The following is a 22505-nucleotide window of genomic DNA, read 5'->3' as shown; positions in this document are numbered from 1 at the left end:
AAGGAAGGAGGTGTACCACTTACTTAACAGATATCCCAGTGGGAAAAAAAGTCATTTTATTCAGATGAGGCACTTTCAATGTATTGTTTGTGACGTGTGTGTGTATGTGCGTGCACATGTGCACGGGGAATAGTGGACGTGGTGCAGGATAATAAATACTGTGAGGGTGAAGGAACACTCCCCTGAGCTGGCAGGAGGGTTGGGCAGCAATGTACAGAGCCTAGGGAGTAGAGTCCAGGGACAAGGAGGTGGGTTCAAGGCTGGCTTGGAGGCCGAGATGTCCCCCCTCAGCATAAGAAGCCAAAGAAATTGGAGGAGCGGGGGGGTGGGCCCATGAGCATGGGCATCTGGTTCCTGTGGGTAATCTTGATCTGGAAGGGAAGGAGGCGCATTCAGAGATAAGACCTACTGCCTTGGGGCTGGAGCAGCAGAGATTTGGGGGAAAATCTGTAGGGTTCAGGGTGGGTTGCCAGGGTCCTAGAGAGGCCATGGTAGGAAGGCCAGGGGCTGAGAAATCAGGATTTGGGAGGAAGGGTGCACAGGGGAACTTCAGGCCCCAGCAGGAAGTAAAGAAGCTGTGGAATGGAAATTTAGGATCCACGGAGCCTGGGGGTTCAGTTTTTGCCAGGCATAGGCAATACTCACTGTACAGGGTGTCTGCATCCAGGGTTCTCCATCAATTTGCATGGGGAGGGTTTTTGTGGTGCTGTGTGAGGTCAAGGCAGATTGGTGGCAATTTCTTTATCAACCGAGTACCAAAACTCTGTTCTTAGGTTGGCCTTGAGACCCTTTGTTACTGAGGAAGATCTGGTACAGTCCCTCCCCACCATTCCCATACCCTTCTGCTTTCCTGGTCCCACTCCTTCCCTCAGAGCCCCCAGCTTGAGTTTTCCTTACTGGAAGGTGATCTCAGAGCACTTGGCTAGCCGATGTCCAGCATTCTTGAGCTTGGTATAGATCTGGCCCATCTCAATTGCACCCTCCAGCCCTACTACTTCCAGCCGCTTGTCGCTTAGGTCTGGGGGGATGGGAAGTAGGGAGACAGGTTTTGTAGAAGCAGGGTTCCTCCAAAGAGAGTCACACCTTCTCCTTAGTCCCCCCCCACTAAGCTCCCAAGGCTGCTCCTCTTACCTGGTACACAGGTTTTCAGGATATCAGGGTCGGTGATCACTTTGGCTGTAGCACCTAAGGCCTGGTTGATCCCATGGATATCGCTGTGCGGTCTCTTGGTGTCACCCCAGAGATTGGAGCCGCCATGCGTGCTCGGGATGTTCAGCACTGCGATGCCTTCTAGGGACAGGTTGCTCAGATCCAGTGGTTTCCCACAGATCTGAGGGGAGGAGAGCACAGATCCTTGCCTCACGGCATCACGATGGACATGACCGCTCCCTCCACCAGATAACACACTGGGAAGACTAGGATTTGGAGGTCTGCAAGAGGTGGAGGGAACTAGGGACTGGTGTATCTTAAGAACTTGGGAGATCAGGATTAGAGAGCAGGGAGGTCAAGGTATAGGTTCAAGAATATGAGAAGTTCCTGAGGGCTCCTGTGGAGGGAGAAATTAAGATATAAGGGGCTAAAAAGGATGTGGGGTTGGCTCTCATCACGCCCACCTCAACTGTCAAAGATTCCTCCAGCTTTTTGCACGTTGAGAAGATGGATTCAGAAGTGGCAAATTCGAAGTACCATAGCTTGTTCTTCATTCTGTGTCGGTCCCAACACCAGGCCCAGGAGGGAGGGGACAAATTACACAGTGCTGGCAGAGGTGGGCTAAGTGACAGGGAAGGGCATCAACCTCCCAACTGCAGTCCCATGGGGAACAGGGAAGCTTGGTTGAGGGGCTTCCTAGAGGTGTCACTGCCCGTCTAAGCACTGAGTCAAACTTGGCCACCATGTGGTCCCTGCCACTGTGTATGCCCACACCCGTCCCATTTTCCTCACCTGCTGTTGAACTTCTCAGGATATTTCTCCCGCATGATGTGAAATTGGTGAGCAATAGAGGCATCCTGGGGAGTCCAGGGCATATGAGATCAGAAGCCGCCTCCTTCCTCAGCACAGAACCCTCTCTCTCTTTAACTCTCCAGTTTGGGAGTGATACGTCCCACATTCTTTTTTTTTTTTTTCATCCCACATTCTTTTCTTGCAACTCACACCACTGTGCCCACTCCTGATTTCCCTGTGTCACAGCTCCTTTACCCTCTACCTTCCTTTTCTGCCTCTTCCTGCTTAACCCCCACTTCCTCCCCTCCCCCCCATGCCCCACTCCACTGACCACACCAATGGAGAAGTAGTTATTGATGATTTGAAAGGGGACTGGGTCACTCTTTTCTTCAGTTTGTTGGGGTATCACCTCCACAGACCATCGATCCATGTGTACCACCTTACTCGTCTCTAAATCCTTGAGGATCTTCCCCAGATTCTGTCCCTCATACCCTAAGGATGGTATGAAGACAGGTTAGCACTGAACCCCGGGTCCCAGACGGACCTCCTCTCAGCTCCCAGATCCACAGATTCCCAGGGATCCTCTGCCCTGGTTCTGCAGATCCTCCGAGCCCTAAGCAGTGAAAGGAAAGGGGTGTTCAGTCATGGCTCCCATGGACCAATCTGAAGGTCAGACTCTTACTGACCCTTTTCTCCACACTGTCACTCTCATGGAGGGTGAAAGTTCCCAATGTGTGTGAGCATCTAACAATAACGCCAAAGTTCATTTGGAAGAGTAAAGAAAATAGCCAGGAAAATGAAAAGTGCTGAAAAAGATAAGTGATGAATGGGAATAATCTCTCTCTTTCTCTGATGCTTCCTCTCCCCATTCTACCAGATAGAACACAGTATAAAGCAAGGGTATCAAAACAGGGTAATAACTGGCACAGTGACTGGAATAAAAAGTTCAATAGTAAAGAACAGAGTGCCCAGACATAGACTCAAGTATATAAGGGAGTTTAGTATATCGTGACATTTTAAATAAATGGGGAAAGATAGATTATTCAGTAAATGGTACTGGATGTAGAAGTCACCCCTTACACTAAAATAAATTCAAGATGGGTCAAAGAATTTAAATGTAAGCAGAATTTGTACTAGCAGAAAACATGAGTGAATGTTTTATAATCTTTGAGCGGAAAAGGCCTTTCTAAAGCATAGTACAAAACTCAGAGCCAAACAAGAAGAAGACTGATAAATACAATTATATGAAAATTAAAAACTTCTGAAATCAAACAGAAGTAAAGCAAATATATCTGGAATTTTCAAAATTGCCACAAAATAAACAGAAATAGATCTGACAAAAAAATAAATAAAAAGACCTAACCAAGCAAACAAACAACTTCTGTACAGTTAAATAAACACACACCTAAAAAAAAGACAAAAGACAAACTGGGAAAAAATATCTGCAGCACACATAACAGACTAACTTCTCCAACATTCAAAAAGTGCTTACAAATCACTATATTTAAAGTCAGGGGGACTTCCCTGGTGGCGCAGTGGTTAAGAATTCGTCTGCCAATGCAGGGGACACAGGTTCAAGCCCTGGCCCAGGAAGATCCCACATGCTGTGGAGCAACTAAGCCTGGGCACCACAACTATTGAGCCTGCGCTCTTAGCCCACGAGCCACAACTGCTGAGCCCACGCGCCACAACTACTGAAGCCCATGCGCCTAGACCCTGTGCTCTGCAACAAGAGAAGCCACCGCAATGAGAAGCCCGTGCACCACAATGAAGAGTGGCCCCTGCTTGCCACAACTAGAGAAAGCCTGCGTGCAGCAACAAAGACCCAACGCAGCCAAAAATAAATAAATTTAATTAAAAAATAATAATAACATTAAAAAAAAAAGTCAAGAACTTCCCTGGTGGTCCAGTGGTAAAGAATCCGCCTTCCAATGCAGGGGACACGGGTTCAATCTCTGGTCTGGGAACTAAGATCCCACATGCCACGGGGCAACTAAGCCCACGCACAACTACTGAGCTCGTGAGCCTCAACTACAGAGCCCACGCACTCTGGAACCCATGCACCACAGCAAGAGAGAGAAAACCCGCACGCCACAACTAGAGAGAAGCCTGTGAGCTTCAACGAGCCCCAAAAGGAAAGATCCCAAGTGCTGCAACGAAGACCGGAGGCAGCCAAATAAATAAATAAATATTTTTTAAAAAGTCAGTAGAAAAATGGGCAAATAACTCAAGCCAATCACAGAAGAAATACAAATGCCAATATTCATATTAAAGATGCTCAATATTACTAATAGTTAAAAGAACTGTAAATTAAAATTGTAAATTAGTTAACTTTTTGTGCCTATCAGATTGACAAACTATGAAGAGATTGAGAAAACCAAACGCTAATGGGATTATGAATAAACTGGCACTCTCATTTGCTGTTAGTTGGAGCATAAATTGGTATTTCATTTTTGGAAGACAATTTGGCAACTTTTATCAAAATGTTATCAAATTTTATCAAAACATATTCTCTGACACAGCAATTCCACTTTTAGGAATTTCTCCTACAGAAACAAAAATCCAGAGAGATGGATGTATAAGGATTTTTGCTGAGGTACTCTGTAAAACAGCAAAAAACTGGAAACAATCTAAATGTCCACCAGGAGGGGAAGGTTTTATAAATTATGCCAAATCCATGCTATGAAATAATGTGCAGCTACTGAAATCAGAATGAAATCTCTATGTAGTATCATGGAAAGTTCTCCAAGACATATTCAATGAAAAAAGAAGTCCCAGGACAATGTGTGTAGTATGATCCCATTTATGTTTGTTTAAAAGTTATGTGTGTGTGTGAAACAGAAAAATGAGTGCAAATAGGAAACAGTAGTTATCTCTGGGGAGGAATGTGGAATTTGGTGAGGGGGTAGGGAAGAGGAAACCTGTATGTGAAGACTCACACATTTTACTTTTTAAAACCTTTCAGTGAAAATGTACTGATGCATTACTTGTGTAATTTCTTAAAACTAAAATAACTAGTAAAATGTTTATACTCTTTGAGCCAGCAATTCCACTTCTAGAAATCTCTTCTAGAGAAATTCTCCCATCTGTGTGCAGAGATAGACTGCAGTATGGTGTGTAATAAAAAACTGAATGCTACCCAAATGTCTATCAATATGGGACTAGTTAGGGAATTCCCTGGAGGTCCAGTGATTAAGACTCCACGCTTCCACTGCAGGGGGCACGGATTCAATTCCTGGCTGGGGAACTAAAATCCCACATTCCGCGTGAGTGGTGCAGCAAAAAAAAGAAGAAAAGAAAAGAAGAAAAAAAAAAAGTCTTCACTTCCTCACATTCCATCAATGGTTCAACCCACTATAATTTGCCTTTCTCCATACCACCCTGCTGAAACTCTTTTGGCAAAGATTGCCAATGATTCCTGCCAAAACCAACAGTATATCTTTAGCTCTCATTTTAAGACATGAAACTCCTCACTCAGCCTCTAAAATACCACTAAAGTTACAGAGGACCTGCTCTGTTTTTTCTTAGTCTCTGTGGTAAGCAAAACAACGGCCTTTCAGAGATGTGCACAACCTAATCTCCAGAATCTGTGCATATGTTGCCTTAAACGGCAAAAGAGACTTTGCAGATGTGATTAAATTAAGGGTTTTAAGATGAGGAGATTATCCTGGATTATCTGGCTGGGCCCTATGTAATCACAGGGCTCCTAATAAGTGAAAGAAGGCTACAAGAGAGAAGAGTCATGGAAGGAGATTTGACAACGGAAGCAGAGCTTGGAAGGATAACATTGCTGGTTGGAAGGGGGGGATATGAGCCAAGGAATGCAGGCAGCCTCTAGTAACTGGAAAAGACAAGGCAAGGGATTCTCCCTTGGAGCCTCTAGAAAAAATACAGCCCTGCCAACATCTTGATTTTAGTGCAGTGGAAACGATTTTGGATTTGTGCCCTCAAGAACTGTTAAGATAATACATTCGTGTTGTTTTAAGGCACCATGGTGCTTTGTCACAGCAACAAGAGGACACTAATACAGACTCCTTTAACAATTCATCTTCTTCTGTTCAACCCTTAAATAGGGTGTTTACCAGGATCTGGCTGTCCTTATCCACTTTCTCTTCTTACCTCTTTCCCTGGGTAACTCATCTACTCTGAGGATGTCAATTACCGCCTAGGAGATGACTGTCAAACACCTATCTTCAGTCCTGACTTCTCTCCTAAATTCTTAACATCAATTTCTGACTACCCACCACACATCTCCACCTAGGTGCTCCACCGATACCTTAACTCAATACATCCAAAACCGAATCTATCTTTCTTCCTTAAAGTGGTCCTCCTCCTATATTCCCTATTTTTAAAAAAAATTTATTTATTTTATTTATTTATTTTTGGTTGAGTTGGGTCTTCATTGCTGTACGCAGGCTTTCTCTAGTTGTGGCGAGCGAGGGCTACTCTTCGTTGCAGTGTGTCGGCTTCTCACTGCAGTGGCTTCTCTTGTTGCGGAGCGTGGGCTCTAGGCCCGCAGGCTTCAGTAGTTGTGGCACGCGGGCTCAGTAGTTGTGGCTCATGGGCTCTAGAGTGCAGGCTCCGTAGTTGTGGTGAACGGGCTTAGTTGCTCTGCAGCATGTGGGATCTTCCCGGACCAGGGATCAAACCCGTGTCCCCTGCATTGGCAGGCGGATTCTCAACCACTGTGCCACCAGGGAAGCCCTATATTCCCTATTTTAATAAATGGTATCCCCATCTGCTCAGTCCACAAACCTAGAAAATGTCTTAGACTTGTCTTTACCTCTTCCTCCACAATCCATTAGTTACCAAGTATTGTGGCTTCTACCCCATGACTCCACTGGTGCTGCCTTTGCTTTTGTGCTGTTCATCACTTGACTAGACTATTGCAATCGAGGTCCTGCTTTCTTCCTCCAATCCGTCCTCCACAGAGCTCCCATAGCGGCATTCTTTCCATCAATCCCCCTTCGAATCTTAGGATTTTTTTCAATATCAACACAAGTTTTCATTAGTGCTGTATTTATATCATTATTTTCATGATTCAGGTGGAATTAGCAGAAACTGCTATGAGAGTCTCATTTGCAAAACACAAAGTGAAGACTCAAAGTTCATGATTTCAAAGTGTCTAATACTGTTAATGAAAACAAAGTCAGATGTTGAGGATTTAAGCATGGCCCCCCCCAAAATGGTCATATGTTTACATACAAGATTTAAATTATATTATGCAGAGATATTTCTCCTTTCTGGAATAATATTTTATATAAAAAGTAATTTTTATTATATACAAACTATAAGTTATATATATAAAGTATTATATATGCATACACACACACACACACACACACACACACACACCTATTTTTTCTTTTAGTTACATCTTTCATGAGTTCCAGAGCTCCCCATGGTTCAGGGATTGCACATTCAAATGCCTCAGAAACTAGAAACGTAAAGTGAATGAGTGGCAGGGAGGTGAGAGGATTGTGTTGAATTGAAGAATACATGACCCACTTCTTAGAAATAACCAAGGTCAAAAAAATTCAAAACACTGCAAGACAAACAATACAAAACACTACACATCATTTCTGTGGGCTGTCAGTTTTCAAACTCTGGCAGGATGAAGTTGAAAACTCCTCACCACAGCATTCATGACCCTCCATTATCTGGACCCTGTTCAATTCAGTCCTCCCTCTTCTCATTGCCCACTGTGCACCCTATGTCCCAGTCACAATGAACGACTCGCTTTCCAAAATGCACCACCATGTTGTTTGGTGACTCCTCTGGCCTTACACAACTTCTTCCACCGAGAATAATTTTTGCTCTCCTTAACAGCCTCCTATTCCATAATCTCCTGTGAGATCTCAGAGCTGGACTCTGAATCCAAGAGCCTCAATTCCAAGACAACTTCCTCTCCAAGACAATTTCAATCTGCCCCACACTGACCCTCTATCTACCGATTACATCTCTCAAACTTTCTCTTTGAAGGGAAAAAGAGACTAGAAATGGGAGAGCAGTTAGGAGACTGTTGCAATAGACATGGGGAAAATTATGAATGAATGAATGACCCCTGATTACAGCTGACCCTTGAATAACGTGGGGGTTAGTCCGCATATAACTTATAGTTGGCCCTCCGTATCCACTGTTTCTCCACATCTGCGGATTCAACCAACCATGGACTGTGTAGTCCTGTAGTATTTACTACTGAAAAATATCCTCAATAAGTGGACCGGCGCCGTTCAAGACCATGCTGTTCAAGGGTCAAGTGTAATTGGTTGAATAAATGAATGAATCATGGCCAAGCTCCCTGCTAGCTCCATCACTCAGCAACTGGCTTAGCTCTTATACAACCTTCCTTATTCCCACATTGTCCTCTCTACCCCATATTCTTTGATTCTGAGCCCTAAGACTTGGGAGAAACAGAAGGATATTTTTAGGTTTATAGGGAAGAGGACTGTCGCCCTTGACCCTTCTAGGTTCAGACTGTCATCCTTGACCCTTCAGGTCTTTGCTTCTTCCAGAGCTCTCTTCCTTTGGGACCCACCCATCTGTGCCTCTCTTTTCCACCAAGGCTTTTTCTTCACCAGATGCCTAAATGCCTTCTCTGTGTGCCTTTCCCTACCTACCAAACTCCCCCACTCCCCAGGAAAACAATTTCTAACCACTTACCTCCTCCCCATCTTAGGCAACGAGCCAGATCATTTCCAGTGCCCAGGGGCAACACAGCAACAGGAGGCACAACAGGCAAGTTGGCTTTGTCTGTGGAGGCAGGTAAGGAGACGGATGAAGGGAGTTAGCTCTGGAAGGCCACTGCCCCTGGGCCCAGCCCGGAGCCACTCCCTGCACTGACCAATGGTCTCTAGAATCCAGCCTACTGTGCCATCTCCACCACACACCAAAATCCGGTAATCAGGAACATCTCTGAAGAATCTGAGCCTGAGACAAAAGGTGAGAGAGAAGATGAGGAAGGATAACTGGACTGAGGCTACCCAACTCTTGGACAGGCAGAGTAAGTACTTCTTGTCTCTCATTCCTTATAACACCCTTCCCCTTTGTCAAACGACTTGTTTCTATTAAGGGTAGAGAAAAAGTACAATGGGGAAATCTGATAGCCACTCCTTAGTGGTGAGGGAGAAATTGGTATCTCCATTCTTTGAGAGCAGAACAGAGATGAGCTGGAGAATTCAGAGGTAGGGATACCCAGCAAAAGCAGCATTCTGAAGTCTGGTTTCTTGGGCTTCCCCTGGCCCTCCCCTCCCAACAAGCACTCTTTCCTGCTCTCTTCCAACGTACACAGATAGGCAGACACACACAAACCCTGCGATACAGCCCCTAACCTATACTCACCCTGGCTCGGGGCCATCCTTTAGGAGGTTAAACACCTGTCGAGGGTTTAGTAGATACTGGAATTTCCAAAGCACCCTGTGTGGGGGAAAAAGGAAAGCTCACAGCAGGGCATGGCATGGATATTCTGTACTCCACTCTCTCTCTCGCTCTTTTTTTTTTTGGCCGTGCCGCGCAGCATGCAGGATCTTAGTTTCCCCACCAGGGATGGAACCCCCGCCCCCTGCAGTGGAAGCATGGAGTCCTAACCATTGGACCGCCAGGGAAGTCCCTGTACTCCACTCTCTTGATGTCCTCAAGGTATGTCCCCTGCATACACACAGATTCCCAGCCTCTGTCCATCTTCCCTCTCTATTTTACAAGACCTAGTAGAGCTCTTCTCACCTCTCCCCTTGCTTCCCACCACTCTTGGGGTTGACAAAGACCAGAAGTGGGTGGGTGTTAGAAACAGGGTCAATCTGCATTGAGGGAAGAAAACAAGGATAAGGAAAGCAGGATTTTGTCAGAGTTAAGATGGGCCCCAGAGACAGGAGCAGAGGGCTGGCATTCCCCCCAGGCGGCTTTCCCCTCCCCCAGGGAGCAGGAACCAGTCCCCAGGTTTCCCACTTCATTCCTTCCTATGAGGTCCCCACCATGAAGCCCAAGCCTCTCAGCCCTGTACCCGCAGTGCCTCAGAGGTGCTCAAATTCAAATCATCCACGGTCTTCTGATTTGTTTTGCTAATTTTACGCTCCTGTCCAGAGGCCTAGGAAGGGAAGGAGGCAGAAGGAAGGAAAACTGGATTGTGTGAATCCATAAACAGATGAGAGTCTGACTTGAATCCTAAAAATATAGGCTCTCTGCTCTAAATGGCATTGTGTGCGTATGTGAATTGGGGAAGCACTCCTGTCCCCTCCCAGCCGCTGTCCAGGGGTCTCACAAGGACGCTGGGATAGATGGAAGATGGACGCAGGATGTGATCGCGGAGCAGCCCACAGTCACACTCATGGCCCATGGCTGGCAGGCAGTCGTCATGGATCTGAAAGACAAGGCAGGCACGGAGAGATTGTGGAGGGAACCCCGTCACCTCTCAGCTTGGGTTCTGCTACTGCAAGAGAGCCCTTGGGAGTAGGGCAACCAAGGCTGTAAGGGAGATGTGCCGGAGGGGGCCACGGAGAGGGCAGCTTAGGGAGGGTCCCAAAGCAAGGCTGGAGGGATAGCTCCCGGACTGACCTCTAGGTGGCACCACACACAGTGCAGCCCAACCAGACTGTGGTAGATCCGGATCTTTTTCTGACAGCGGTCGCAGCGTCCGGATTCACAGCCTCCTCGCACCCACACATGTGATTGGACCTTGGGGAGAAAGGCAAACTCTTGTCTGAGAGGGTCTGAGCAGGGACAGGGGAAGGCCTGAGGGCAGCAATGGGCCAAGAGCCAGGACCAGGGCCAGGATGCGGGTGGCGATCCGGTGGGCGTGGGGTCACTCACACCAATGTCCTTCCGAGACTTCGCATAGGTGCTGACTTCACAGGGCAGGGCCTTCATGGCACACTGGTCGTGAACGACGTATTTACAGACTGGGCAAGAGTGAAGAAGGTCAGAGGCTTAGCTGCAGCCCCTCCCCCTATTTCTTCCTTACCTGGAGGTGAGACAGCATCACTCACTGAAACATGGCATATAACCCCTTGCTCTGAGGGTGTGGTACAGAACTGAAGTTTGGGCTGGGGGCTCACCTCCAAGACCTGTGCCTTTTGCTCACTCTTCCCCCTAAAAGAGCAATTGCTACTGCATGCCCAACCCCACTCCATTCATGTGTCAGGAACTGAGCTGGATGATGTAAAGGAGGTCCAGATACAACAGCAACAATAACAACAACAATAATAATAGCTAATTTTTATTGCAGACTTAATAGTATGTACATGCACTACATGAAGCACCTTTCTTGCATCAACTTATTTAATGCTCACAATTACCTCATTCTCAGTTGAAGAAACTAAGACTTAAAGAAGTTATGTGGCTTTCCCAAGGTCACATAACCAGTCACTGGCAGAGCCCAGGATTCAAAGCCAGGTCTAAGTTCAGAGCGCCATGCTCCCACAGATAGCTGGGCTGCCCCTGTGTTCCCACACTCCCAGGCCCCATCACTCACGGTTACAGCTCAGCCCCTGTTTGCCAAGACCAATGCTCGACTCGCACAGGTTGCAGTAGACTGGTCGGGGGAACCTCTTGGGTCTCCACATGTGCTGCCCATTGTCCTTCAGGGTCTGGGAGGGCACAGCAGATGCTGGGGAATGTCTAAGCCCTTAGAGTGCCAACCTCTGGCAAGTACAACCCAAGGCAACCGTTTTACCCATCCTTACAAGTCTCTCCTACTCACCATCTCCAGACCCAGTAGCACTAGCAGTGGCACGGTGGTGGCCCCAGCCCGGAGCCACTCAGCTAGGGAGACAGAGCCACTGCCATCATAGTCAATCTCTTTCATCATCTCCTGAAGAATCTGAGCAGAGAATGTGGGGAGGTGGACTTCTGGTGTGAGTAACCCCTCAGATCTGACACTTCTCCACTGCCCCCTAGGACAGCCAGCCTAGCCATCCTAGCCAAGGGCACCAGGCTGCCTGTCAGAGATGGGGTGAGGTAGATAAAGGTATCACTAGGGAGCAGGTACAACAAGGGACATGCAGGAAGAATTGCCTTACCGGCCTCAGCTCAGACACCTCCCAATCCAGGTATTCAGCCACTCGCATCATCTGTATGATGATTTTGTCCACTTCCTGAGGGCCGAGAGGGTAAGAGCCACAGCCATATCCTGCCTCACTACCACCATCCAAACCCTCCTCTAGAAATCAGGGTTCCTGAGTTCCACCCACAGACCCCCTCTCATTCTCAGGTGTCTCTGCCAAGTAAATGAATGTCTATGTGTCTGTGTTTGCAAGGAAGCCCCCAAGTCGTGTCTCCAGCATCCTCTTTTAGGGGTCAAGAGCTTGGGACCTACTCCCAGATTTAGTCCTAGAGGACTCAGCTTCTCCCTCTAGCTTCCTCTGCTTCCTAAGATCCTGGAAGAGTTGGGACAGGTGGACACAGACAAATGGACACATATTCCCTTGCCCAGCATACAGGTCCCCCAACTCACTGAGCTGTCCAGGATCCCATTTCTGTCCGTGTCGTACAGCTTGAAGGTGACTGTGGGGTGTTTTAGGGGGCCAGGGTCAGTTTGTGAGGGATACCCAAAGAATTCATAACAGAATACAGGGGAAACAAAGAGATAAGGAGAGACTTTTTGGATGAAGAGCCCAGGACGTGGGGCTGGGACTGAGATGGGAGACAAAAAGGGAGGGGAAACAGGTCTGGATTCCACCCTTGGTGAACCTGATAGGCGAGACAGTACACACCTCCCACATCCCATCCCGGGTCCCCCACATGAAAATATACAAGACGTGGGAACTAGAGTGACTATGGTGGATGGCGTTAGGTATAAGGCGTCTGGGGAAACAGAGGAAATGGGCCCATGCTCTGGCCCCATCTTTGTCTGGCCTGTCAGCCTTTAGGAATCCTGAAAAAATGAGGGAAGGAAGGCTGGGGAGTACCCTCTCTCCCTTCACCTTTCCTTCCCTCTCCCAGTCCAGAATGGTAACTCACACTCTAGCTTGTCTTCTGGCCGGCCACCCTCCAGAAGGGAAAAGTAGCAGGAGACATCACTGAGACACACCACATCTGGTTACAGAAAGTACAGCAGATCTGAGGTTGGGGCTCCCTCCAGTCTGGCTCTTCTCTTTTCCTTTGTTCCAATTCTTCCCTTTAACTTTCCTCCCTCTGGCTCCTAGGCAAGCCTGGCTACCCTCTACCTCCCCCTCCCACTACCCTGCCCCCAACATGTGACTCAATTCAACTCTCACCCCAAAACCCACACTTAATTTGACTTTTCTTCAGGAGGCCCAGCCCAGTCCCACCTACGTGACCATACCTTCTTTTACAGTCTCTTCTAAGCAGTAACTAGTCTGGAAGGATTGAAACAGTGCCAGGCTTAGGGGACTGGGAACATTATCCACGTCCAGATAGATTTTCAGGAATTGCTGGAATCCCTCGTACCCAATGGCCTATGATGAGAGCAAGCGTTACCCTGGGGAGATCTGCAGGATGGGAGTTGGGGACTGAATCGGGAGTGGTGGAGACAGTGACAGTAAGTGCAGGGTTGAGAAGCATCCAAGGCAGGAGCAGGGTTTATTGGGCTAAGTCCTGAGCTACTAGAATCTCCTGTTTTGTCCTAAAGCAATAGTTGCAGTAACAATGGATGCTGGGGAATCTGGAGAGAGGATAGCAAGGGTTGGGCCCAGAATAATCCCTGGAAGTTGGGCATCCCAATGGAGTAGCAAAAACAAAGGTGGGAGGAGTTGGTGAAGGAGAGGATTTCCCAGCTGCCACTCACATCTCCTTGGAGATATTCAGCCATTTCACCATCCTCAAAGAGCTTTAGGACATCACTGACCTTCTTGGTGGAGTCTAGGATGTGAAGAGAGGGAAGAGAGCATTAGTCTGGTTCGGCTCTCCCTGCCCTCTGCCACAGTCCCACCCAGACATACAACAGGAAAGAAGATTCCAGTGAGATGAAAAAGAAATTCCAAGAAGAAATACAGAAGTACAGAGAGAAAAACATTTCAGATCCTCCAAAGTGGTTGCCCTCTTTATTTCTCTTCTCTGAGATTTGGTGCAGGCAGTCAAGATTCAGAGAAGGTGGGAGGAGAGCTAAGACCACGGGCATCTTCCTATTTCCCTCCCCTCCTGCTCCCAGCCAGGCATATCTAAGGAGCATCCTGTCTCAAGGCCACTGGGGAAAAGAGGGGGAACTGGGGGGAATGAGGAGGAGGAGGTATTGTCTAAGGGTAAGGTCTCCAGGACTGAATGACTGAGAGGAGGACTCACATTCCATGTATTTTTGCAGCTGGGCAAAATCACTGGGGCTTATTAGGCCCCTCTCCTTGGCCATCTTTCTTTTTTTCTTAAGGATGGACACGAAGACAGCTTGGTAGTAGTACTTCTGGCTCCTGGAACTCTGCTGCCAAGGGTAGCTCTGGAGGAAGACGACAAGAGCATGCGGCAGGACTGGCCAGCTGTCTGGGTCTCTTTGCTTCTGTATACTCTGTTCATTTTCCACTCCTACTACTATTTCTGTTCTTTTCTTGTTTCTGAGTCCCTCCCTAAGTCTCTTCCTTTCCCTGTGTTCCTCTCCTATGTGTCTCTATCTCTCCCTGACAGTGTCTGTCCTCTGTCTCTGTTTCTCTGACTCATCCCTGACTTTCTCTGTATCCTTCTCCAGCTCTCTGATTTCTTCCCCAATCTGTCTTGATTCATCTCTGACCATCCCTCACCTCCCTCCCCCCCACCCCTCTTTCCCAGGCTATACGCGTCTCTGTGTGAGTGTCCCTCGCCTGCTCCTACCTTTTCTCCCTCCACCCCCAATCTCTGCAGTCTCTGCCGGGCCTGCGCTCTGTCCCATCTCCCTTCTCATCCCGCAGCCCCGGCCCTCCGGTGGTTCTCACTGAGATGGCGGCACGCCTCCCGGGCCACGACCCCATCTTGCTCCGCCTCCAGCCCCGGTCCCCAGCCCCGCTCAGCTACCACTCCCAGAGCCACCCACGCCCCGCAACGACCTCTAGCGCTTCTGACGCGCGCGACACAGAACCAGCTCTAGCCGGGTCCCCAGCCCCGGCCCCGCCTCGTCTGCGTCCCGCAGCGCTCCACTGGGGAAGGGCGGGACCCAGGCACGAGAGATTGGGGAGAAGGTAGGGGAAGAAGGCTCTGAGCATCTGCCTGGCTTCTCAGCTCCAGGAGGGTTGTGCTGAGTGCGGGAGCCTTCCTTCCACCCTGCTAGGTTAGCAGTGTTTAGGGAGCCCCAACTTTCAGCTATGGGACCCAGGGACCAAGGAGGAGCCATCACGTGGATCATGCTGACCACTGACCCAGGGGCCAAGCTGCAGAGGGCAACTTGCCTTGAGGATTCAATAACAGCAATAACAATATCTTACATGAGCATAGTACAACACCACTTTGGAGTCAAACAAAACTGGAGTTAGTCATATCTGGGTTCCATTCTTAGCTGTGTTACCACTGTGTGACTTGGGCAAAGTACAGCTATAAAATGGCAGAATGATACCTATCTTTCACAGTTGTGAGGATTAAGTCAAATAATGTATGAAAAGTACCTAGTATAACAACTGGCATATAGAGGGCCTACAAAGAATGGTAGTTATTGTATTAACAAGTAAAATCAAATTCTATGAGATAGGAAATTATTGGTACAGCCATTCTACAGGTGAAGAAACGGGAGCTCAAAGAGGTTGGGACTTCCCAAGGCAGGTGACAAGTGGAGGAGCCAAGGCTCCAAACCAAGAACTTCGTGGTGCAACCCCCCTCTCCCACCGCCTCTCTGTCCTCCTCTTGTTCCACTCTCCCCTTCACACACTGCCTTCTAGTCTCACTGCCCTCCTTTCTGTTCCTCAAGCATGCCAAGTTCTTCCCTGCTCAGGGCCATGAGACTTACTGTTCTGTCTGCCTGGACCACCCTTCCCCACTCTTGGCAGAGCTGACTTCTTGCCTAAGTTGAAATGCCAGCTCCTCCAAGAGACCTTCCCTGATCATTCTGTCCTAAGGTAGCCCCCCCCTCCTTTGCGTAGCACCCTCTTTTGTTTCCTTTATAGAATTTATCACAACTGGAGATTATCTAGCCCATTTATTTGCTTCTTTGTTTACTGTTTGTCTTTTCCTACCAAAATGTAAGTTCCACAGGGCAGGAACTTATCAGTCTTATTCACCACTGTATCCCCAATACCTAATCCCCATCATGTTATAAGTGCTCCATATTGGTTGTACAAATAGTTGTATAAAGCTAGGGAGTCATATATGAGGACTCTTAATCCAAACACGGTTAAATGGGATGCCAGAGTATCCATCTGGACAGTGAGGGGAACGTGAGACAATGTGGAGCACATATAGTAGGTGCTAAATGAATATTTGTTAAATGGATGAATGATGCTAAAAAGCACTTATTGTGGTACTCCATCCAAGGCCCTGACCTTCTGTCTCCCCTCCGCCCACTTATTTAGGGTGGTTGGGGCAGGCTTAAGGAGGCAGTTAGGGTCTAATAGAATTTCTTTTCTGATGGTGCAAGAAACTTCTCTATAACCTCTGCCCTTGGGACATCTCTGCCACTCACCTCCATGTATAGCATTCCTGTTCTGGAGGCTCTCTGGGAACACTTAGAAGGGGGTTCTGAGACACTAATATTGTGGAGAAAGGACTCCACCCATCTGGCCCTTTCAATGACTATAATCTAACTTCTCCTGCCAACAGATCTAACGAATACATAATAGTCTTATGGCTAATGGGGCCTGTAAGGCTTAATTAGCCTCTCTGATTACCCCTGGGGATTCTTAGATGGCTCCAAGGTTCTAGGAAATGGAATCTGAGAGAGAAAGTGACAGGGAGAGAGCAAACAAAAGACAAACAGGAGAGAAGACAGAATACTTCTCTCTTGCCTGTCTTTTCACAAGCCCCCCCATCTTACATGTAGTATATAGTAGAAGTTAAAAGAATGGACTTTTTTTTTTTTTTTGACTTTTGAATTAGATAGGCTTGGATTAGAATTCTAGCTCTGGGGACTTCCCTGGCGTTCCAGTGGTTAAGACTCCGCGCTTCCAACGCAAGGGGCGTGGGTTCGATCACTGGTCAGGGAACTAAGATTCCACATGCCACGCAGCGTGGCCAAAAGGAAAAAAGAATTCTAGCTCTTGGGTGAGTTATTTCATCTCCCTGAACCTGTTTCCTTATCAGTAAAATGGTTACCTGGAGAAATCAGTCACCATGGGGGGGTTAAATAAGGTAATACATGCAATATACTTAGCAAACTGCATGGCACAGAGAAAGAACTCAATAAACATTAGCTATTATTATTATTGTTATTATTATTATACAAGGGTGGTACCTAGAGAAACCTATCTGGAGAGTAGGAAAAATAATGCCTTGGACCCAGGATGGCATAAATTCTAGGAACTCCCAGCAGCAGTGAAGCCCAAGTTGTATACCTTCCCACTTGTGTCATGTCTCAGGCACAGGCATGTAATATCAGGATCCTGCATTTTGCCTCTGGGAGGGTGAGGAGGTGGCTATAGAAACTAGACTATCAGGGTCCAAGGACACCCCTGGGCTGGGACCTTGGACATAAAGGCTCCTGGGATTTTTTCAGTTGTCCAGGGCCTTAAAAGTCTGGAACAAGTCCAATTTTGTCCTGCTCCGTCCCAGCCCCGAGGCTATAACCTGGGCTAGTCCAGGCGAAGGCTAGGGCTGGGAGGGTGGGGTCTGCTGCCCAACCCGCCAGCTATTTGTGACTCACCCTTCCCCTCCCTCCTCTGGTTTCCCTGCCCGTCCCTACCAACTTGGGGTGAGAAAGAAGTTGACTTGGAGGCAGAGAATCCTAGAATGTCCCCAGAGCTGGGAGGCACCAACTCTCTTATTTTACAGAGGAAGAAACTGAGGCCCAGATAGAGAGCCACTCTCTCAGGGTCACACCCAGACTCTAGACATAGTGTCCTTAGTCCATTCCATTAAATCTTAGTGTCTCTGGTCTTCTAGATCTTATTTTAAACATTAAGTACTAAAATTGCTGGTAACAGAGATAACTATGATTTCCAAAGCTAGTGCTAACATTTAAAGTTTCCTTTTTCACATCAACACTCATTGCTCACATTCCAAGTCATGTAGGTTTACCATTACCCAAGAATCAGCTATGCCCCCAGAACACTCAGGCTGACCCAGCAAGGAACCCCAAGGGGCAGGCACTCCCTTCTGAGGGCCCAGACCTGATTACCTGGACTTCTGAATCCCTTAACCACACCAGGGCTTGCATCTTCCTCCTCTTTCTGAAGACTGAGGGAGGGTCTCTTCCTTCCTGCCCATCCCTGCTACCAGTCAGTGGCCCCTGAGAGGGAATCATTTGGCTTGAAGCCTTAATATTTGTTAAGCCTCCACAAACATCGCAGATGGTAGTATTGCCTGATTAAGGGGGTGGTGTTTTTGTGTGTGTGTGTGTGGGTGTCACTGTGCAGTACAGGAGGAAGTTACGATGTTGGCACGCTTGGGGGATGTGGGCTCATACGGTTAAGAGGTTGAGGAGATGCCCAGCAATATTTGCATTTCTTCCTCAGTAAAGCTCATTTCCCCCATTGAAAGGTGAAAAGTGGGATTCAGACCCAGGTAGTTTCAGAAACTTCCCGGTGACAGGTGTGGAAAGGAGAGGGGTGGGAAGTTGCGGACCAGGAGGCCAAACAAGAACACTTCTCCACCCGTGCAGCGCTGTGCAGGTTCCAAAATGGACTTTCCTCCGACTCGGGTCCCCAGGAGCCAGCTTCAGCATCCGTCCGAGTGATCGGGACAGACGGAGGGCAAGGTCTGGGGGAAACACTGCTTACGGGGTTCTGGGCCAGCCCTCCCGCTGCCCCCCGCTCCTGGCGCAAACCCTTCTAGCTACCCACTCCAGCTGTCACGCTTCCTCCTTCTCGGCCCAGCAGCCCTACCCTAGCCCGTGGGGCGTCCCCTCCCGCGGCCCCCGCCCCGGCCTGCTCCGGTGCGGGAGGGCGGGAGGCGGCAGGGGGCTCGCGGGGTCTCTACCTTGCCTGCGGAGGGCGCGCGGTCGGAGCTGGAGCGCCGGCGCGGGAGCTGGAGCCCGAGCTGGGCTGGAGGGGACGGGCCAGGCAGACGCCGCCGCCGCGGGGCCGCCCCGCTCCTGACGACACAGCTGCCCGCCCCCCACCCCAGAAGGCCCGCCCGCCGGCGCCCGCGCCCGGCGCCGGGCGCCCCCAACTCTAGAAACTTCTAGTTCACCAGACCGGATTCCTCCCTCCCCCGATTATCTCCAGGGCTCTGGTCTGTGCCACTTTCTCCACATTCCTGCGCAGCTCATCTTCCCGCCCCGGTAACAGCTCTGTTTCTGTCTTTCCAATCCCTTCTTTCCAATCCCTCACAGCCTGTCCCCGCATCCCAACCCTGGGAGGCCAAGGTAGGGGGCGGGGCCGCTGATGAGACAGCTTGGCTGTTGCCCACCCAACTTCTCACCCTCTCCTAACTGCTGCCATCAGGGGATTTCCCTTCCCAACTCCTTTCCATCCATCCACCGTGGATTGAATTCACACTCAGGAGGTTCCGCAGGAGCAAGGCCAGAGTTCCAGACTGCACATCCTAAGACCAAACACCTCCCTGCCACCATGGACTCCACACTGCTTGACACTGCTTGAGAGAATCTGCCCACCTTTGCCTCCAGGTTCCTCACCTCCATTAAACCCAAACCCCAGGTGCCTCAGATTTGTTTTCCCCAGGCTAAGGACACCTCCTTCTCTCAAGACTCAGATTCTTCCCTTAAGTCTGGGGTTGTGATTCAGGTGCAAAGAGCATTCTGGTCTGAGTCCACCCTTTCTCCATGCCCTAACCCTCCCACTTTACCTGCTGGCCTTGGCAGGTGCTGTGGAAGGCCCTGGCCAAAAGTCGGGGTGAAAGGAGATCCTTTCAGCTTCTCCTGTCTGGAAACTGTTTGGAGTTAAGGTTCTTGGGGCAGCATGGATGGTGGTGAGGCTGATAGAGCAAGGGAGAGAGACTGAGGCCTAGGGACTTACTGGTAGGAACTGAAGACCCAGGCATCCTGCTCCCTGGCCCCGCCCCAACTCTGTCTAACCCCCTCCTACCCTTCATTGAAGTAGGGCACAGTAACAAAGGCTTGAGTTCCTGGAATCTTCCCTCATACACCTGGTGGTGGAGAGGGGGAGGGAGAGCTCTGATTGGAAGGGTATATGTGGGTGTTGTGTGTATGTTGTACCTGTACACACATAAAAACACAAATGTAATATATACATACTTTTGGTGGAGGTTGGAGAGGAGAAGGAATGAATACACGAGGCCCTCTAGTGGAAACAGAGGGGTCTAAGCAGTTCTTGACTGTTTTGAGACTTGTTGGAAGAGAAACCTCCATTTTTATCAGAAATATAGCTTCTGAGTAATAGGGTTTGGAGTATCGTTGTTGCATGTGAACTGGAGATCTGAGGCAGCGGTTGGAGAGGATCTGTCTCTCTGCTCCTGTCTCCCCTCTAATCTTAAAAAGACAAGGACACTCCCCATCCTTCATCTCCCCTTCCTACATGACCTCCTCAGTCATGAAATCATAAGCACTTTTTTTTTTTAATTTTTTAAAAAATTTTATTTATTTTATTTATTTTTGGCTGCATTGGGTCTTGGTTGCTGCATGCGGGCTTTCTCTAGTTGTGGCGAGCGGGGGCTTCTCTTGTTGCGGAGCCAGGCTCTAGGCACGTGGGCTTCAGTAGTTGTGGCACGTGGGCTCAGTAGTTGTTGCATGCAGGCTCAGTAGCTGTGGCACGTGGGCTCAGTTGTGGCACGTGGGCTCAGTTGTAGCACGTGGGCTCAGTAGTTGTGGCAGCACGTGGGCTCAGTAGTTGTGGCTTGCAGGCTCAGTAGTTGTGGCTCTCGGGCTTAGTTGCTCTGCGGCATGTGGGATCTTCCCAGACCAGGGCTTGAACCCGTGTCCCCTGCATTGGCAGGCGGATTCTTAACCACTGCGCCACCAGGGAAGCCCCAAGCACTTCTGAAGGTTTATTACGCACCAAGTCCTGTACTTTGTTCTGCAGGACAGCCAAAGACATAGATAGCCCAGCTTAAGGACTGCACCAAACGGTGGCTTGGTTGTGTGGGTATGTGTATAAGCCATCCTAAACAAACATACAATATAAGTAAGAACAGGTCCCCTAGTTCCTCTTCCAATCAGTTTTCTGCCCCTGAGCCCCTCATCTAGAAATGCTGGAATGATACTAATCCTTAAGGCACTCAGCTTTCCTTGCAAATAACACTTGCAGCGCTACCACCCTATGTACGACCTGTGTTTTTTCACTCTGTCATCCTCAGCTATGTTCCTACATGAAGTTAAAGATGCTCCTTTTAAGACATTTTTTGAGACTTCAAAGTGGGGCATGAGGTGATCTCTCTAATAAGCAATAAGATGGAATCGGTCATACTCTAGGCTTGCGTCTCCTTTTGGATCTGTGCTCCATCATACCCCAGTCAGTTATTGGTGGGGGTAGGAGGAAGAAAGGCCAAGAAACATCTAAGGAGGAGGCGTCTAATGCCTACAGTTCCAGGTGCTCATTTCTTTAATCAACCACATCATAAAAATCAGAAAGAAAGAAACCGCAATGAACAAAGGGAAAGGAAAAAACAACAGCCTTGTTCTCCCCAGCCTCTTCGTTCCCCTCTTCCTCTTCAGGGTGGTGGGGGACACATCCGGGGTTCAGGGCTGGGTCCCAGGCAGGTCTGCTAGGCAGACAATTGAGTTTCACTTCCCGTCAACCCCAGAGCTGAGGCAGGATGTCTGAAGGCATAGTGGGGGGCCTAGGGTAGGGTGGTCAACAGGGGCCACTTTAGGATTGCTTCTTGCAGAAAGGTCCTTTGATTAGCCCACTAGTACTCCTCAGGTAGTACAGTCAGTACCAACGCATCCCTCTACTTTTTACGTGCTTCAGCTCACTCTTACCTTTAGTAACAAGGCTATGGACAGGTTACTAGACCAGAAGGGCTGAAGCACAATTGGTGAAAGAAAAGCAGGGATGAAGGATGGCAGTGTTAGAACACTTGCAATGACAGTGTATTGAATGCAAATCAGTTTTTAAATGAGTCTTTTTGAGATCTTCTGAGTTGGGCCTCTGGTGGAACTCAGGAAGGTGGAGTATGGAAGAGAAGCCAAGCTGTGACCCCCTAAAACTTCTGAAGCTTCATTTCAAAGCTTTAATAAGTTCCTAGTCAGCCATTGTTTTGTTTTTTGTTTGTCTGTTTGTTTTTTAAGTGGGACATGCATCCTAGTGTTGGAGGCGGTCACTAACTGGTTCTGTTGGACATTAACCTAAGCCGAAGTGGGGGATTTGGAGGAAGGTAAAAGGGTTGATGAGGAAAAAGCAACATGGTGGGGGGGGGGGCAGGAAGAGGGCAGGGCAGACACCTGAGGAGAGGAACTTGCAGCCGGCCCCTCCCAAGCTGTGAGGGAAACGAGTTTAGCAGGACTTAGCCCAGAAGGAACAAGAGCTGCTGAAAAGAGCGGGGGAGGGAGAACGTTTGGGTTCCTCTAAAGAATAGGGAGGCACGGGGCAGGGGAGGCCTGCAAAGGGAGTGACTGTACGGCTCAGATTATTGGCGCGTTGCCCCGACTT

The 22505-nt window shown here is 48.7% G+C and overlaps 1 protein-coding gene across 7 annotated transcripts; it reads right to left on the bottom strand.

Moving 5' to 3' along the window:
- Positions 1-23: 23 nt before the first annotated feature.
- DGKA (diacylglycerol kinase alpha) lies at positions 24-19822 on the bottom strand. 7 transcript variants are annotated; one of them, XM_059936120.1, is made up of 24 exons: positions 18116-18204; positions 14176-14323; positions 13682-13755; positions 13220-13352; positions 12895-12969; positions 12389-12438; positions 11955-12029; positions 11636-11755; positions 11408-11522; positions 10747-10835; positions 10492-10611; positions 10199-10297; positions 9941-10024; positions 9664-9737; positions 9283-9357; positions 8786-8871; positions 8605-8694; positions 2273-2433; positions 1942-2006; positions 1614-1704; positions 1132-1330; positions 898-1018; positions 646-706; positions 24-371 (listed from the first exon to the last, which is right to left on the bottom strand). In XM_059936120.1, exons 1-24 carry the CDS (start codon positions 18152-18154, stop codon positions 288-290), a joined length of 2328 nt encoding a protein of 775 aa, XP_059792103.1. In that variant the 5' UTR covers positions 18155-18204; the 3' UTR covers positions 24-287. The 7 variants fall into 7 exon arrangements, with proteins under 7 accessions (XP_059792103.1, XP_059792104.1, XP_059792106.1 ...); XM_059936121.1 differs by lacking the exon at positions 18116-18204 and adding an exon at positions 14793-14850; XM_059936123.1 differs by lacking the exons at positions 24-371; positions 18116-18204 and adding an exon at positions 19744-19822 and having other exon boundaries at positions 378-706.
- Between the last annotated feature and the right edge of the window lie 2683 nt (positions 19823-22505).

Source organism: Balaenoptera ricei, chromosome 10, assembly GCF_028023285.1.
Source record: "Balaenoptera ricei isolate mBalRic1 chromosome 10, mBalRic1.hap2, whole genome shotgun sequence".
NCBI classification, from domain to species: Eukaryota; Metazoa; Chordata; class Mammalia; order Artiodactyla; family Balaenopteridae; genus Balaenoptera; species Balaenoptera ricei.
This window is presented reverse-complemented; position numbering and strand designations above follow the sequence as displayed.

Coding starts and splice junctions, on each gene's coding strand:
- DGKA (XM_059936118.1), bottom strand. CDS start 18,154: ATGCAAGCCCTGGTGTGGTTAAGGGATTCAGAAGTCCAG. Junction 13,756..14,175: donor GCTGCAAAAATACATGGAAT/GTGAGTCCTCCT, acceptor TTCACATCCTAG/ACTCCACCAAGAAGGTCAGT. Junction 11,523..11,635: donor TGCTACTGGGTCTGGAGATG/GTGAGTAGGAGA, acceptor GTGCCCTCCCAG/ACCCTGAAGGACAATGGGCA.